At 44.3% G+C, this 16001-nt stretch overlaps 1 protein-coding gene across 4 annotated transcripts in view; it reads left to right on the top strand.

Annotated features, from left to right (window-relative positions):
- LOC137524204 (uncharacterized) overlaps nucleotides 1–16001 on the top strand; it is a 624050-nt gene that overhangs the window by 58376 nt on the left and 549673 nt on the right. For 3 of the 4 annotated variants that reach the window (XM_068243802.1, XM_068243801.1, XM_068243800.1), the window contains exons 2-3: nucleotides 3973–4094; nucleotides 11573–11604. In XM_068243802.1, the coding sequence (XP_068099903.1) occupies nucleotides 3973–4094; nucleotides 11573–11604 (154 nt within the window). Of the gene's footprint in view, nucleotides 1–3972; nucleotides 4095–11572; nucleotides 11605–16001 lie in introns of those variants that run through there. The other variant, XM_068243803.1, reaches the window with a different exon arrangement.

The raw sequence follows: 16001 nt of genomic DNA, 5'->3' as shown, positions 1-16001 counted from the left end.
GACTTTTTCCCTTCTGATATAATCAAAGATCATGGATCTTTTTTCGGGGGTGTTCATACCATTAACATTAAGTGACATGAATTTCCATCTCATCAGGCCTGTATTTTGTGTCTTGTTATAAAGCTGACTGTCCATCATTACCATAAAATCTGGGGGTTCTAGCATATAAATACACCAAAGAGGGGAAAAAAGAGGAGGGAAGAAAAAAGAAAAGAAGTATAGATATAGAAACCGGCACAGGAGCGAAGAACTAACCCGTGACTTGAGACTGAGGAACCGCATATATGAAATCCCACGTAGGTGCGGCCTGGATAGACGCACCCACCACTGGTGTGGGAAAAAAAGTTCAGTGTATAACCACACACTGTGTGGAGGCGTGATAGGCGCTCAAAAAGAGTGAATGCGAACTATCACTAAAGAATAAGTAAAGATAACAATTAGAGTATGAAAAACCCGCTATTCCCGCCAAATTGAGGCTAAAGATCTGTTCTTAACCGCCTCAGGTTCAGTCAATTCGGGGAGTTCCAATTACTTTAGGTTACTAAATATAGAGTTAGTTTTAGCTATATACTACTTTCAGATCAAACAGGAGAACAGAGTGATCTTAACCAGATTTATAACAATCCCACATAGGTTCTAATGAAATGAAGAGACAACAGGAAAGGAAGAAAAATGAAAGAGAAAAAAGAAACTGAAGTAGTTTTGTATAACCTGTCTTAACTGTCTATTAGTAAGTCCCTAGTCTGCCCTTCTCCATCCTCGAGGGGAGCATAACCTGGTGTCATGTTGTGACCCATAACCCACCATTTCAAAGAACTCTCTCAAACCAATAACTCGTGCATATATATATATAGCGGACATTATCCTGGAGACTTTGATTGTAATCATAGGGAAGGAGAAAAAGAGGAGAGGGGGAGGAGGAAAGAGGGAGTGAAGAGGTGGGAAGGAGGGGAGGGAGCATGAGGATAAAATGCATAGTTCAAACAGTTGCTATCTGGCGGACACGACCATACAGTATAATAAATGCAGATATCTGTGGTATACAATATGTTATATAACATGTCCTAGCTGTCTACCGGCAGGTCTCTAGTTTGTCCGACTCTCTCCTCCATTTGGGCACCGGTTGCGCAAACATCATCCTGATACTGCTGAGTGTGGTTGCAAAAAGTGGGGGGGGGGGAGAGGAGGGGGGGGGGAGAGGGGAGGGGGGGGGGACAAGCAGAAGGGGTCTATACTCCATACAATTTCTATCTGATCAACCTGGGCGATAAGAGCAGCATGATAAATGCAGATATTAGTGGCTATACAGTAAGCTATAACCTCATACACTAGTCACAGGTCGGGTCTCCTGGAATGGGGTGATGCTGCGTCCAAGTTAGCTTACAGAGAGATCACCATGGGATTGGAGTGTGGGTTGGGGAGGTTGTTATCGACATCGTTGCGTTAAGGGAGGCCTAGGGAAGCCAATAGATAAAATGAGATTAAGCTTAAAAAGTCTCAGCACTCAGTCCTCTTCGCTTTGATCCTGAACACTCTGGGACGGTGTTTGGAATCTCTTGGCTGCTGGGAAGGACTCCCTGCTAGGGGAGCCGTCACGGTTACCTGACTCACGGCGAAGCTGAGGCTTCTCTCCTCTGAAGGCAGCAGGGTTGGTGACTGAAGGGTCACAGTCCCAGTCAGGTAACTTGATTATTGGGATGTCCAGGTCTGAGCAGAACTCGGAGAGGCCCTCTACAGAGCGTAACACGTGTGACTTGCCACCCTGGCTCACCGTGAGCGCGAAGGGGAAACGCCATCTGTAGGCCAGGCCACGCTCCTTTAAAGCTTGCAGTAACGGCTTCATAATACGTCTCTTGGAAAGGGTGATTAAAGATAAGTCCTGGTAGAGATGTATTTGCTTCTCATTGAATAGAATCTTATCCTGGTTTCTCGCAATGCGCATAATGTCTTCCTTTAGGTTAAACGATGCTAGGCAGCAGATAATGTCTCTGGGCTGGTCTCCCTCTGCACCCCGTGGTTTTAAGGCCCTATGTGCTCGAACCAGCTCAATTAGCGAGTCCGCTGGGCGGTCTAGGAGTTCATTAAAAATGGTGGATAAGGCCTGCTGGATTTGGTCCGGAGCTACCGATTCGGGGACGCCCTTGATCCGGATATTGTTTCTCCGCCCGCGATTATCTAGGTCCTCTATGAGGCGGGTGTGCTCGGCCAGACGTGTGTTATGGCGGCCTGTCGTTTGTTTGAGTGCTACAATCTGGGAGTCTCGCTTGGCGCCGTCTGATTCTAGGGTAAGTAGTCTGTTTCCCAATGTGGCTACCTCCATGCGGACCTCCGCTATTGCTGCATGCAAAGAAGATTTAATGTCTTCTGCTAGTGCTTTGAAATCTGCCAGCGTGGGAGAAGGCGGTTGTTTGCCACTGACCTGTGCGCTTGTATGCGGGGGTGAGTCCGTAGGGGCCTGCGTGGTTTTAAGTTCCTTGGTCGGCGCCATCTTAGCGGCCTGGTTGTTTATCCGCTTCGATCGGAATATCTCCGGTACCGTCTTTTGGATCGGTGTAGGAGTTTGGGCTATATCCACTATGGTCTCCTGTTGTCTGCGGGAACTCCTCATAGCAGGGAAAGCGGTTGTTGAACGCTGGAAATTGAAGCTTCTGGCGGGTCTAGAGCGGGAGCTCAAAGCTCAAGCAGCCATCTTCATGAAGCGCCAAGCCACGCCCCCCTATCAATCATTTCTTGATCTCTCTTATTATTATTATTATTATTTAGTATTTAGCGCTGACATATTACGCAGCGCTGTACAGTGTGTATATATATATATATATATATATATATATATATATATATATCTTGTCACTAACTGTCCCTCAAAGGAGCTCACAATCTAATCCCTACCATTGCCATATGTCTATATTATGAAGTGTAAGTACTGTAGTCCTAGGGCCAATTTTTAGGGGGAGCCAATTAACTTATCCGTATGTCTTTGGAATGTGGGAGGAAACCGGAGTGCCCGGAGGAAACCCACGCAGACACGGAGAGAACATACAAACTCTTTGCAGATAGTTCCCTGGCTGGGATTCGAACCAGGGACCCAGTGCTGCAAGGCAAGAGAGCTAACCACTACGCCACCGTGCTGCCCTCTTATGTTTTTTAACCTCTCACTTTACAATGTATTAATTTATTTTTCTTTACGTTTGACTGCATTTGCAACAAACTTGTTTCAGGTATGGGATCCAGACACTACTGGTGCATGAAATATCACCAGGATGCCAGGCAACTGGTATTGTTTAAAAGGAAATAAATATGGCAGCCTCCATATTGTCGTTTTAAAGATGACAATTCTGGGCTGTAGCCATAAACCTTTTGATATTGTGGATGTGGAGGAAGCGTGAAACTAGTGTTCAGAACCTTTCAAGTTTTCCCCAGTTCAAATGAAAGCAGCTGAATGAAGGCTTGTTTACAAAGGCAAATGTTGCAAGTAGTGAACACAGTTTGACCCCCTCCTCGCAGTTATGGTGGTGCACTGAGCTGTGTGGCTGCATTTTATGCATGTGAATGGGGGACACTTGTCTCCACCACTTGAAAATGCATGATTTTTTTACATGGTACTATGCTGCCTATGGTATTAATTGCGTCATGTCTGTTAAAGGGATCCACAGACATGGTGGTAAGGGAGTGGTGCATAGCAGTAACCACTGCACTATACCACATATTGTATGAGCAGGCCCTTACCTGTCTGATCCAGCCGTTTCCCCTGCAGGACAGGAGTGTACCCTGCAGAAACACTGCTGTCCAGTATTCAATGATCCCTAATTGCAGCACATGTCTGTCCCCTCCTACCTGTGCCCTGTGTATGAAGTATATAGACATTATGCTAGCACCCATTTAGCTCTGCCCTAAATAAGTTTGACATTTTGTGAAAAATATTAGGATTGTGGAAAATGAGTGATAACCATAGTTTTATTTTCAAACTTGCAGAGATGTTCATACTGTAAAAAGAAAGGCGCTACAATTGGCTGCGATGTAAGACATTGCAGGAAAACATATCATTATCCCTGTGTGAAAGAAGCTCAAGGTGTTTATGTTAAAAAACAAAAAATGTAAGTTATATTTCTTTTTTTCATATTCTCCACCTCACTGTTCATTATTTGTTGGAATATGTATTTAGCATCAACAGTCTATTATGTGTATATCTGTGCATTGCCAGCTATACCCACAGGATGGCAATATGCTTTTAGTAGCAAAGGTCTTTCTACATCCTGTGTCAGCAATGTGTTGTGAATAAGCTTGTTGTTCTTCTTGGTGAGTGTTGAACAAGAGCAAGAAGCAAGTTACAGCGGCACTGCCATCTACAGAGGCAGAATATATTTTTGCTGTATATGCCAGTCGAGAATGTGTTTTGTTGAGGTAACTACTCGAAGATCGTGGGAAGCCAGTATCACAATCAGCCGTTCTTATTTGAGGACAACCAAGGATGCATTAAAGGACAACTGTTATTAGAGGTATATGTAGGCTGCCATATTTATTTCCTTTTTAGCAATACCAGTTGCCTGGCTGCCCCTCTGCCTCTAATACATTTAGCCACGGACCCTGAACAAGCATGCAGCAGATCAGGTGTTTCTGACATTATTGTCAGATCTGGCAAAATAAGCTTCATGCTTGTTTCTGGTGTTATTCAGACACTACGGCACCTAAATAGTTGAAGAGGGCTGCTGGTAAACTGGTATTGTTTAAAGGACACCCGAGGTGGCATGTGACATGATGAGATAGACATGTGTATGTACAGTACCTAACACACAAATAACTATGTTGTGTTCCATTTTTTTTTCTTTCTATGCCTGAAAGAGTTAAAAATCAGGTACACAAATGACACTTTGGGCTCAATTCTGGTAGGGGTTTGACGTATACAAATAACAGTCGGGAAAATACCTCATTAGTTTTTTTTTCTTTGTTAAATTCTGGTACATTTTCCCACCTGTGGATGACGTAGGCTAAATTACCGACACAGGGGGAAAAGTGAGTAGCAATCAGTGAGGTATTTTCTCGACTGTTACCTGCAGGGGCCACCTCGATCCTCCAACCCCCCCTCCCCCCCCCCGCACACCCTCCCGACAACCCGCCACTAAGTGTCCCAATTTGCCCCCTCCCCCCCCCGGCACTCACTCTCGGTGCCCAGCCACTGTTTTATTCAAAAAGACAAAGGGCCTGATTCACAAAGCGGTGCTAACAGTTAGCACCCTGGTGAAAAGCCCTTTATCATGCCTAAACTCAGTTTAGGCATGATAAGTTTAGGTGTGATAAATTTAGGCGTGATATGTTTAGGCATGATAAGTTTAGGTGTGATAAGTTTAGGCATGATAAGTTTAAGCACCAACTGCGTTAGCACCGCAGTGCACAGCTGATCAAAAGTTTTGCGCTAGCAAAGTCTGGTGCACTTCGCATAGAGTTTAATGGTGCTGCTTTGCGTGCGGGACTTTGCACGCTATCTACACTTATCTAAACTTAGCATGCCTAAACTTATCACACCTAAACTTATCACACCTAAACTTATCACGCCTAAACTGGCTTTTCACCAATGTGGTGCAAAGGTTATCATGCCTAAAGTCTTTTAGGCGTGATAACTGAGTTATCACCGCTTTGTGAATCAGGCCCATAATGTGTTACGATTACCCATAGTAAAGCCGCCCGCCCGACACCCCCGCCCCCCGCTTGATCCCCATTCCCCCTGTGTGCAGTGAGGTGGGCATCCGTAGTACTAATCACTGCCATGGCTCTCTCCAGACGGTCACCCGCCTCCTCTGTACAGCTCCGGGCTACTGTTCCCCGTACCGGGGACGCGGCTAGATGATGTCACCAAGCCGCATCCCCAGTACAGGGAACAGTACCCCGGAGCTGTACAGAGGAGGAGGGTGCGCGTCTGGAGAGAGCCATGGCGGTGAGTAGTACTACGGATGCCCACCTCACTGCACACAGGGGGATCAAGCGGGGGGTGGGGGTGTCGGGCGGGCGGCTTTACGTTTCGGACCAATTTAGTTTCTTCAATTAAATAGTAGCCGCACATCCGGAGGGAGTTTGCGGAAGGTGGGGGCGGTAGTAGCACATTTTGGCCTTGATTCACAAAAGAGTGCTAACTGTTAGCACGGCAGTTTTCGCGCAAATTTTCGCATTGCGCGCGATCACGAATTTTCGCGCGAAACGATAACGGTTTCGCGAGCAAACGCGAATTTTCGCGTGAAAACGATATCGATTTCGCGGTAAAATTCGCGTTTGCGCGCGAAAACGTTATCGCTTCGCGCGAAAATTCGTGATCGTGCGCAATGCGAAAATATGCGCGAAAACGGCCGTGCTAACAGTTAGCACTCTTTTGTGAATCAAGCCCTTAGTGTTTTTAATGAAACAGTGGCTGGGCACCGGAAGTGAGTGTCGGGGGGGGGGGGGCGGGGGGGGGGGGGTTGGTGTGGCAAATTGGGACACTTAGTGGCTGGGTGTTGGGAGTGACTATATATATTGGCTATGGGGCGAGTGGCTGGCTATATACACTAGTTATTCACAGGGGGAATATTGCTATAAACTCTTTCTGTATACGGGGGGTTGCACTACATATGTATATACTGTATTGGCCCAATATATACATATGTATTGCAACCCCCCCTGTATACAGCAAGAGTTTATAACAATATTCCCCCTGTGAATAGCTAGTGTATATAGCCAGCCACTCCCTCCCCCACATATAGCCAATAAATATAGTCCCTCCCGACACCCAGCCACTGTTTACTTAAAATAACTAAATTGCGTCCTCTTTTGCCCGGACTCATCTTCCTGGGTTTTTGAAATGTCCGGGGCCGGGATTCACCACATTTTTTTTCTCCCCTCTCCCCCGGGGCCTGACTCCGATCCCCCCCCCTCTGCCTCACCTCGGGGTCCCCCCTCCTATTATGAGCGGCATATACAGAAAGCTCCGGCGGGGTAATAAGACGCTAGATGTCCAGCTGCCTCCCGGGCTACGCTGTCTCCTCTGTATGCCACTCGCACTGCTTCCTGGTTTATTGCGAGCAGCATACAGAGGAGACACCGCAGCCCGGGAGAAAGCGGGACATCTAGCGTCTGATAACCCCTCCAGAGCCTGTGTATATGCCGCTCTCCCGCCGCTCATAATAGGAGGGGGGACCTCGAGGTGAGGCAGGGAGGATTGGAGTCGGGCCCCTACCCCACTAAACTACCCATCTACCTACCCTCCCACCCGGCTACCTAACTGCTTACTCTCCCACCCGGATACCTAACTGCCTACCCTCCCACCCGGCTACCTAACTGCTTACCCTGCCACCCAGCTACCTATCTGCCTACCCTCCCACCCGTTTACCTATCTGCCTACCCTCCCACCCGTTTCCTATCTGCCTACCCTGCTACCTAACTGCCTACCCGTCTACCTATCTGCCTACTCTCCCACCGTCTATCTATACTGCGGCACCTATAGCAGACCTACCTCTACTGCGGCACCTATAGCAGACCTACCTCTACTGCGGCACCTATAGCAGACCTACCTCTACTGCGGCACCTATAGTAGGACTACCTATACTGTGGCACCTATAGCTGGATAACCAATACTGGGACAACTCACTCTAACTTTATCCCCTCACTCTCAACACTCACTCTCACTTCAGGCCCAACCTCTCAGCACACTCACTAGGGATGATCAATGAGATACAATTTTTTTCTGAGTTGATGCAAATTGATGCAAACTTTTATGCAAATATATGCAGTTTGAAAATGAACCAATCAATTTCAACCTGGGTTTAAACTGATTGGTCTATTTTCAAGCTGCATATATGTGCATAAAAACGCGCATAAACTTGCATCAATTTGAAAAAATTTTCATCTCATTGATCATCTCTAACACTAACTCTAACCTCAGGCCCCCACTCTCTCATTTTCATCTATGACTTCTTCCTACACCAGTCTACCTATAATGGGGGCAACTATTCCAGGCTACCTATAATGGGGGCAACTATTCTAGGCTACCTGTACCTGGCATTACCGGCCGTGGCATGCTCAGCACGTCACACACTCCTTTCCTTTTTTTGGGGGGGGTTCATTTAATGCACAGCACCCAGTGTCAAATGCCCTAGGTACGCCACTGCTGGGGACACGTAATATCTGTCTTAGCAATGCTGGGGACACGTAATACCTGTCTTAGCAATGCTGGGGACACTCAGTGGCGTAGCAATAGGGGGTGCAGAGGTAGCGACCGCATCAGGGCCCTTGGGCTGGAGGGGCCCCGTGGGGCTCACCCTCAACCACATTATTTTTTTTTCTTGGGGTGGGGGGCGGCCGGCCCTCCACCATGTGGTCTGGAAAAAAATGGCCCTCTGAGCCCGCAAAGTTGGACAGCACTGTTTTAGAGGGTGGGGGTCGGGGCGGGGGGTGGGGTGTGGTAGATCGGAGCACTTTTAGAGGCTGGGGGTCGGGAGGGGGGTCAGAACACAGAACAAGCTGAAAAGTATCCATGTTATGTGACAGATATCACAATTCTGTCACAGCACTGCATTTATCATGTGGTAGCGGTAGATCTAATTATGTGAGGTAAAAGACATGCAAACACGCACCTTATTTCACTTCAGAATTCAAGTGTGAGGTATTTCACTTCTAAATACCACACATTTTTAGTAAAAAATTACCACATGAATTACCTCATGAAATTACATGAGGTAAAACTTTACTTAAACTACCAGAATTCAAAAGTTGATTTCCCTCATGAGGTAAACCCAATTCCATGAGGTAATTATTTACTAAACGCTACCAGAATTGACCCCTTTCTGTCTGGGTCGGGACCAGGTTGGACTATAGCATAACCATCACTGATAAGGAATTACAGCCATAAAACACATTCCTAGATTTTTAGCTCTGGCATACTTCAATGAATGTGTCATTGAGAAGAGGCAATGTAACAGTAAAAACTTTAAAATTAGATTTAAATATAAAATAAAACTGTGGGGGCATCTTCAACACTTACGAACACAATTTCACATTTGAGGCCCTTTTTAATCAGGCATTTCCTTCTCTTACTAAACCCGAAAATAAATTGTCTCATTTCTGCAATGCTTCTAAAGCTATTATAGCCAGAGACGATTTCTACAGGATGGAGAAAATAACCTCCTATCTGGCTGACCAGGAGGATAAATTTGAGGTGCTATGGTCACCATGGGTGGAAACATTCCTAGCTAGATGAGTCTGGTTCTGGAGGTATTGACTTATAAAGTGGGGTCCTATTGGCAGTCCTTAAAAAACACCCGAGGCGAAAATACACTAATAAAATAAATGATTGTATCTATCCTCCTTCTCCTAAAAATGACTTTTTAAGATATTCCACAGTTGTATTTTATATTTAAATTTACTTTTTAAGTTTTTACTATTTTATTGTTTTTGCTCAATGGCATAACCATTGAAGTATGCAGGAGCAAAAATCTATGAACTATTGATCATTTTTATCTCTTTCCTGCTCTCAGAAGCCATTTTCTGCTAGGAAAGTGTTTTATAGTTGGAATTTCTTATCCGTTAGGGTCACACTGTAGTCACTTCCTGTCTGAGTCACGACTGAGTCAGCCACTTACATACCTGATATTTAACTGTTTCAGACAGAAGAAGAAAAAAGGAACACAGCAGTTATTTGTGTGCTAGGCACTGTGCATACACGTCTATCTCATCATGTCACATGTCACTTCCAGTATCCTTTAAAGAGGAGCTGTTAGGTATAAGGTCTCAGAGAAAAAAAACACATATATCAGTAGCTAAATACTGGCTGTACTTACATTACATATGCATTTCACTGTCCACGTTTGGATTTCACAGAATTTTTATATGGTATATGCAGAGATTGATGCTCCTGACAGCTCATGGCAGGTTCCATGTTTGTCTGTCTCCTATGAAGCCAAATGTGTCGTCATGTCCTGCCTGCTTCCTGATCACAGAAAAGCTCATACTGAATAACACTAGTGTGCAGTGAATATTAATTAGCCATGTGGCTAGGAACAATAGCGGACTCCTGCAGTGTACTCGGCCCGGAGATTTATTAGTGCTGTGCGCTGGACTGAGTTACAAGCTGCTGAAACTTTATCCTGTAACTTCATCAAATGTAAGAGAGATTTTTAACTACAGTATTGCCTTTTTGGCTTCCTTCTAAACTGTTTAACACAGGAGAATAGAGGTTTAAATTAGCTTCTGCAGCCTGACAGTTACTCTTTAAGTTTACTACTTTGTGTGCTAGATGTAGTGACATTTGTTTTGCAGTCCTGTACTGTTTCCAATGGCTGTAATTGCTTGTTGTACCGTTTTGGATAATAATCCTATGTTCTTTTTTTCCCTCTTGGATCACAACCGATATTGATATGACTTGTATGCTTTGTTCTTATAATAAATTCCTTTTTTGTAAAAAAAAATAAAAAATAAAAAATAATAATAATAAAACTGTGGGATAACAAAAAATGTCATTTTTAGGAGGAGGATAAATACAAATACAATTATTTATTTCATCATTTTTTTTTCCACCTCTGATGTCCTTTTAAAGGGACTCCGAGCTCACCCAAAAATAGAAAGTTGTACTCACCAGGGGCTTTCTCCAGCCCAGTGCTGGTCGGGAGGTCCCACGCCGGCGTCCTGGCTCCTCTCCTTCTCCCCGCTCTGGAATGGCTGACAGGCCGCAGCCCGGGCGACACTCGGCAGAGTGTCGGGCTGCTCCTTCCGCGTATGACGCGGCTGACGTCACACGCCGGCCGCCTCGCGTCATCACGGCGGGCGGCGTGAAAGTACTGCGCATGCGCGCTATAATTGCGCATGCGCAGTACTTTCACGCCGGCCGCCGTGATGACTTCTCACTTTGCAATGTATTCGTTTCCCCCCCCCCCCCTTTTCGCTAAAGTTCCTCTTTAAGTGGAGCTGTTGAAGTGTGTATTTAGCAACAACAGTCTAAATATATATATATATATATATATATATATATATATATATATATATATACAGTACCAGCTATAACTACTGAATAGTAGTGTGCTTATAGTAGCAAATGTCTTACTACATCATGTGCAAGCAATGTGAGTTGTGAATAAAGTTGGTATGTAATAGCCAAGAGCCATAAGTCATGAGGCTGATTAAATGTTTCTCCTGCATTCTACATTACTGCACACTAAAGGTGCATACAGTAATAGACTTTCAAACAGGTCGTTTGCACACATGTACGGACCTAACTGTCGTTTAAACTGCTGCTATCAGTTTAATTATCGAGCGTACACATATCCAACTGTCGCTCAAACGACCGGTTTGAACGACAGGTCGTTCAGAAATATCAGACGTGTGTACGTACCTTTAGAAGCTAGGTTATTATAGCCTTTCTAATATTATGTTTACATATATCCCTTTAATCATGACTGATTTCACTAAATAGCTTCACTGTAGGTAACATCGGGGTAGATTCACTAAACATACTGCACCAATCCTTTATGTCATTGGTTACTGAAAGTCTTTCCTCTAAAATTCCTTTAGATATATATTGTTTCTTTGTTTTTTATTTATTTTTTTATTTTTACAGTGTCTATTGTCTTCAACACAAAGATGAAAAGAGTAAGTCTACTGCACATTATGTGTCTTCCTTTTGTATAGTTTGATAAATGTTTAATTTTATTTTCAGTTGTGGGGCTGCAATAAACAGCCTTCAAACCTGTTGCATAAACATTTAAAAGGTAAATACAACATAAAGTTAATTTTATGGTAAATACAACTTAATGCATCCTTAATACGAAGAAGTACAACAGTGGTTCCCAACGCTTTCGAAGTCGTGACAAATGACGCCAAATGCTCAGATCTCCGTGACACATCCCCCGCCTGATTTAGAATGATCGCACAGCAGCGACAATTTACACTGCGCATTTTAGCCACGGTTTGCCCCCCAGCCCCCATTAAAAAAAAGCCCTCAGACTCAGTATAAGTAGTTAGTTAGCCAAGTATAGGTGCCTCCAGTAAAGGAAGTCAGGTGTAGGTACCCTCAATATAGGTAGCACAGCATAGGTGCCCCCAGTAGTATAGAAAGTCAGGGGTAGGTTCCTGCAATATAGGTATATAGGTGCCCTCAGTATAGGTATGTAGGTGACTGCAGTATAGATAGGTGTCCCCAGTAAAGGTATGTAGGTGCCTGCATTATAGGTATATAGGTGCCCGCAGTATAGGTATGTAGGTGCCCTCAGTATAGGTATGTAGGTGCCTGTAATATAGGTGTCCCCAGTAAAGGTATGTAGGTGCCTGCAGTATTGGTATATAGGTGCCCGCAGTATAGGTATATAGGTGTCCTTAGCATAGGTATATGGGTGCCTGCAGTAAAAGTATATAGGTGCCCGCAGTATAGGTTTGTAGGATGCCATAAGTATGGTTAGCTAAGCATAGGCCTCCCCAGTTTAGGATGTTAGGTGTAGGTAGCCAAGCATAGGAGCTTGGTGTTCCCCCCAGGTAGTATGAGCAGGCGGCTCACTCACCCAGCTCCGTGAATTCCAGCGATGACGTCTCTTCAGCGCCCCGCTCTCTCTGCTCTATCTGCACTCTGTATATAATTAGAGCAGGACTACAACAAAATGGCTGCCGTCGTCTGTGTTTGTGGACATCGGCGGCCATTTTCTTGTAGCCCTGCTCTAATTACACGAAGCAGAGGCAGAGAGCGTGGGAGGAAGACAGCAGAGCGGCGACACATCCCCGAGACTGCCGCGACACATGAATGTGTCGCGGCACATAGGTTGGGAAACACTGAAGTACAACAAATACAAATACACTTTTGGAATGTCTGTAGTTGTCCTTTTAGAACACAGTTTCATATTGATTCAATGTAGTATAGTAATAAAAATGATATATAGGTAGTCCCCGATTAATGAACAACAAATTCAGGTTAGGGATGGCCGGAAATACCGATTTCCGATTCCACGCCAATGCTGATTATCAATTCCGCGGATTTCCGAATTACATTTTTCCATTTCTGAGTTCCGAGTAATATTTTTTGAGTCATTTTTTGCATTCTCTGATTGCCCAAATGCTCCCTTTACGATACTCAGCGTCTATCGCCGCATATTAACGTTATGCAGCCAGAAACATCCCAGCTATGCAAATAACTTATACTACGAGGGGAGAGGTATGCAAATACTGCTTTTGGAGTATGGGGACAAATAATAAGGGGTACATTTTTCATGCCTGGTACCCTATGGACTTATCTCTCATTGGAGGATTTAACTGGGGTAATAGCAGTGAACCAATAGAATGCTGGCCCTATGGAGGGAGTGACCCTAATTAACGATTGGGGGAGGTGGTTTTTTCATCACCACCCCCTGGAGGGTATATAAGTTCAAATGAGCTGCCATATTCGTTTGGCTGCTACAATGATATAAGCCGACAGGCTATAACTTATACTTGTTTTACAATGTATCTTTGCACCTTATCACTATCTGCACGTTTTTAGCACTTATTCCCTTGAAAAAGCTTCAGTTAGAAGTGAAACATGTCGGGTTGTTTGGTGGGGATTGTGTGATTTTACTTTACTAGCAATTTGCCTATAGGCCTGGGATAATCTGGTTATCCCCTTCATATGCTGACAGAGCAGGCTAGACAAATGCCTACAAGTGTAATTTAGTATGTATGCTCAGCCAATACCTTGCTTTTAAGATTCAGACTTTAATAAAAGTTAAGTTTTAGATTCAGTATAGAGAGAAAAAATTTTGTTGTGAATGCCCAAATGCTTCCCAGTTCTGTGATTGGGCTAAAATTATCTGGTTGCGATAATGCAGAATTTCCCCAGAAATCCGATTTCCGAGTTCTGTTCTCCGATTTCCAATCGGAAATTTTAAATTCCACGAAATCCAAATGAGCATCCCTACTGTAGGTTCATTCTTAACCTGAATTTGTTTGTAAGTCGAAACACCGTGCTACCTCTGTCCCCTGTGACTCCTCTGTGTCCCCCTCTGTGCCATCTCTGTACCCCTTTGCCTCCAATGTACCCCTTCTGTCCCCTTGTGCCCCCTCTTTGCCACCTCCAGTCTTTCTGTGCCTCCTTTATGCCTTATGCGTCCCTCAGAGCCTCCTCTTGTCCTCCCGTGCCAACTCTGTGGCTCCTTCTATCCCCCTGTGCTCCTCTGTGCCTCCTCCTGTCTCCCTGTACCTCTTTGCATCTTTTAGTCCTCATGTTCCCCTCCTAGCCGCTTTCCGTCCCCCTGTGCCTCTATCCATGCTATTGTGTCTCCCACTGTCCCCTATGCCTCCATCCATGCCCCTGTGCCTTCTTCTGCCCCCCTGTGCCTCCATCCATGCCTCTGTGCATCTATCTAAGGCCCCTGTGCCTTGATACATGTCCCTGTGCATCAATCCATGTCCCTGTGCCTCCTTCCATCCCTTCTGTGTCTCCTTGAAATCCTAAAGGTACTCATTGGACTTTGGGCCCCTTAGCGCACTTAGGGTGCAAAGAAGTGTAACACATGTGGTATCGCCGTTCTCAGGAGAAGTAGTATAATGTGTTTTGGGGTGTATTTTTACACATATCCATGCTGGGTGGGAGAAATATCTCTGTAAATGGACAATTGTGTGTAAAAAAAAATCAAAAAAATCTCATTTACAGAGATATTTCTCCCACCCAGCATGGGTATGTGTAAAAATACACCCCAAAACACATTATACTATTTCTCTAGAGTACGGCGATACCACATGTGTGACCCATTTTTGCAGCCTAGGTGCGCTAAGGGGCCCAAAGTCCAATGAGTACCTTTAGGCTTTACAGGAGTGCTTACAAGTTAGCACCCCCCAAAATGCCAGGACAGTGAACACACCCCACAAATGACCCCATTTTGGAAAGTAGACACCCCAAAGTATTCAGAGAGGGTAATGGTGAGTCCGTGGCAGATTTAATTTTTTTTGTCACAAGTTAGCAGAAATGGAAACTTTTTTTTTTGTTTTATTTTTGTTTCAAAGTATCATTTTCCGCTAACTTGTGACAAAAAATAATATCTTCTATGAACTCACTATGCCTCTTAGTGAATACTTTGGGATGTCTTCTTTCCAAAATGGGGTCATTTGGGGGGTATTTATACTATCCTGGAATTCTAGCACCTCATGAAACATGACAGGTGCTCAGAAATGTCATAGATGCTTCAAAATGGGAAAATTCACTTTTGGCACCATACTTTGTAAACGCTATAACTTTTACCCAAACCAATAAATATACACTTATTGGTTTTTTTTTTATCAAAGACATGTAGCAAAATAAATTTGGACAAAAATGTATATAGAAATTTTACTTTATTTGACAAATTTTATCACAGAAAGTTAAAAAAAATCATTTTTTTTTACAAAATTCATGTCTTTTTTGATGAATATAATAAAAACTAAAACTCGCAGCAGCAATCAAATAGCACCAAAAGCAAGCTGTATTAGTGACAAGACAAGGAGGTAAAATTCATTTAGATGGTAGGTTGTATGACCAAGCAATAAACCGTGAAAGCTGTAGTGGTCTGAATGGAAAAAGTGTCTGGTCCTTAGGCCTGGTTCATATTAGCGTTCGCTATCCGGATTTTCCGGATCTGATCCGGACCGCATACTGTACAAACGGAACTTACGTTCCGTATAGCAATGTAAAGTCTATACGGACGTTCACACGTGTCCGTTCCGTACAGTATGGAGCCGGACCGGATCCGGACTCCGGACTCTTTTCCACAGTGTGCGGCAAGCACCAATGGGGGAATAAAATGCAGACGTGCTGGGACTCCTATGGTCTGTGCACATCAGACCATACATGTAACAAAATCCAAAGTCGAGTCAGCAACGTCTTGAGTAGAAAAAATTAGCTCTTTTATTGATTAAATAGCATGATGTCAAGCAGCAGCGCTGCTGCTTGACATCATGCTATTTAATCAATAAAAGAGCTAATTTTTTCTACTCAAGACGGTGCTGACTCGACTTTGGATTTTGATCCGGACTCTTTTCCAACATGCGCTATT

This window comes from Hyperolius riggenbachi, chromosome 7 (assembly GCF_040937935.1).
Source record: "Hyperolius riggenbachi isolate aHypRig1 chromosome 7, aHypRig1.pri, whole genome shotgun sequence".
In the NCBI taxonomy this organism is placed as follows: domain Eukaryota; kingdom Metazoa; phylum Chordata; class Amphibia; order Anura; family Hyperoliidae; genus Hyperolius; species Hyperolius riggenbachi.
Note: the sequence above shows the minus strand (reverse complement) of the source record. Positions and strands in the feature narration are given on the sequence as shown.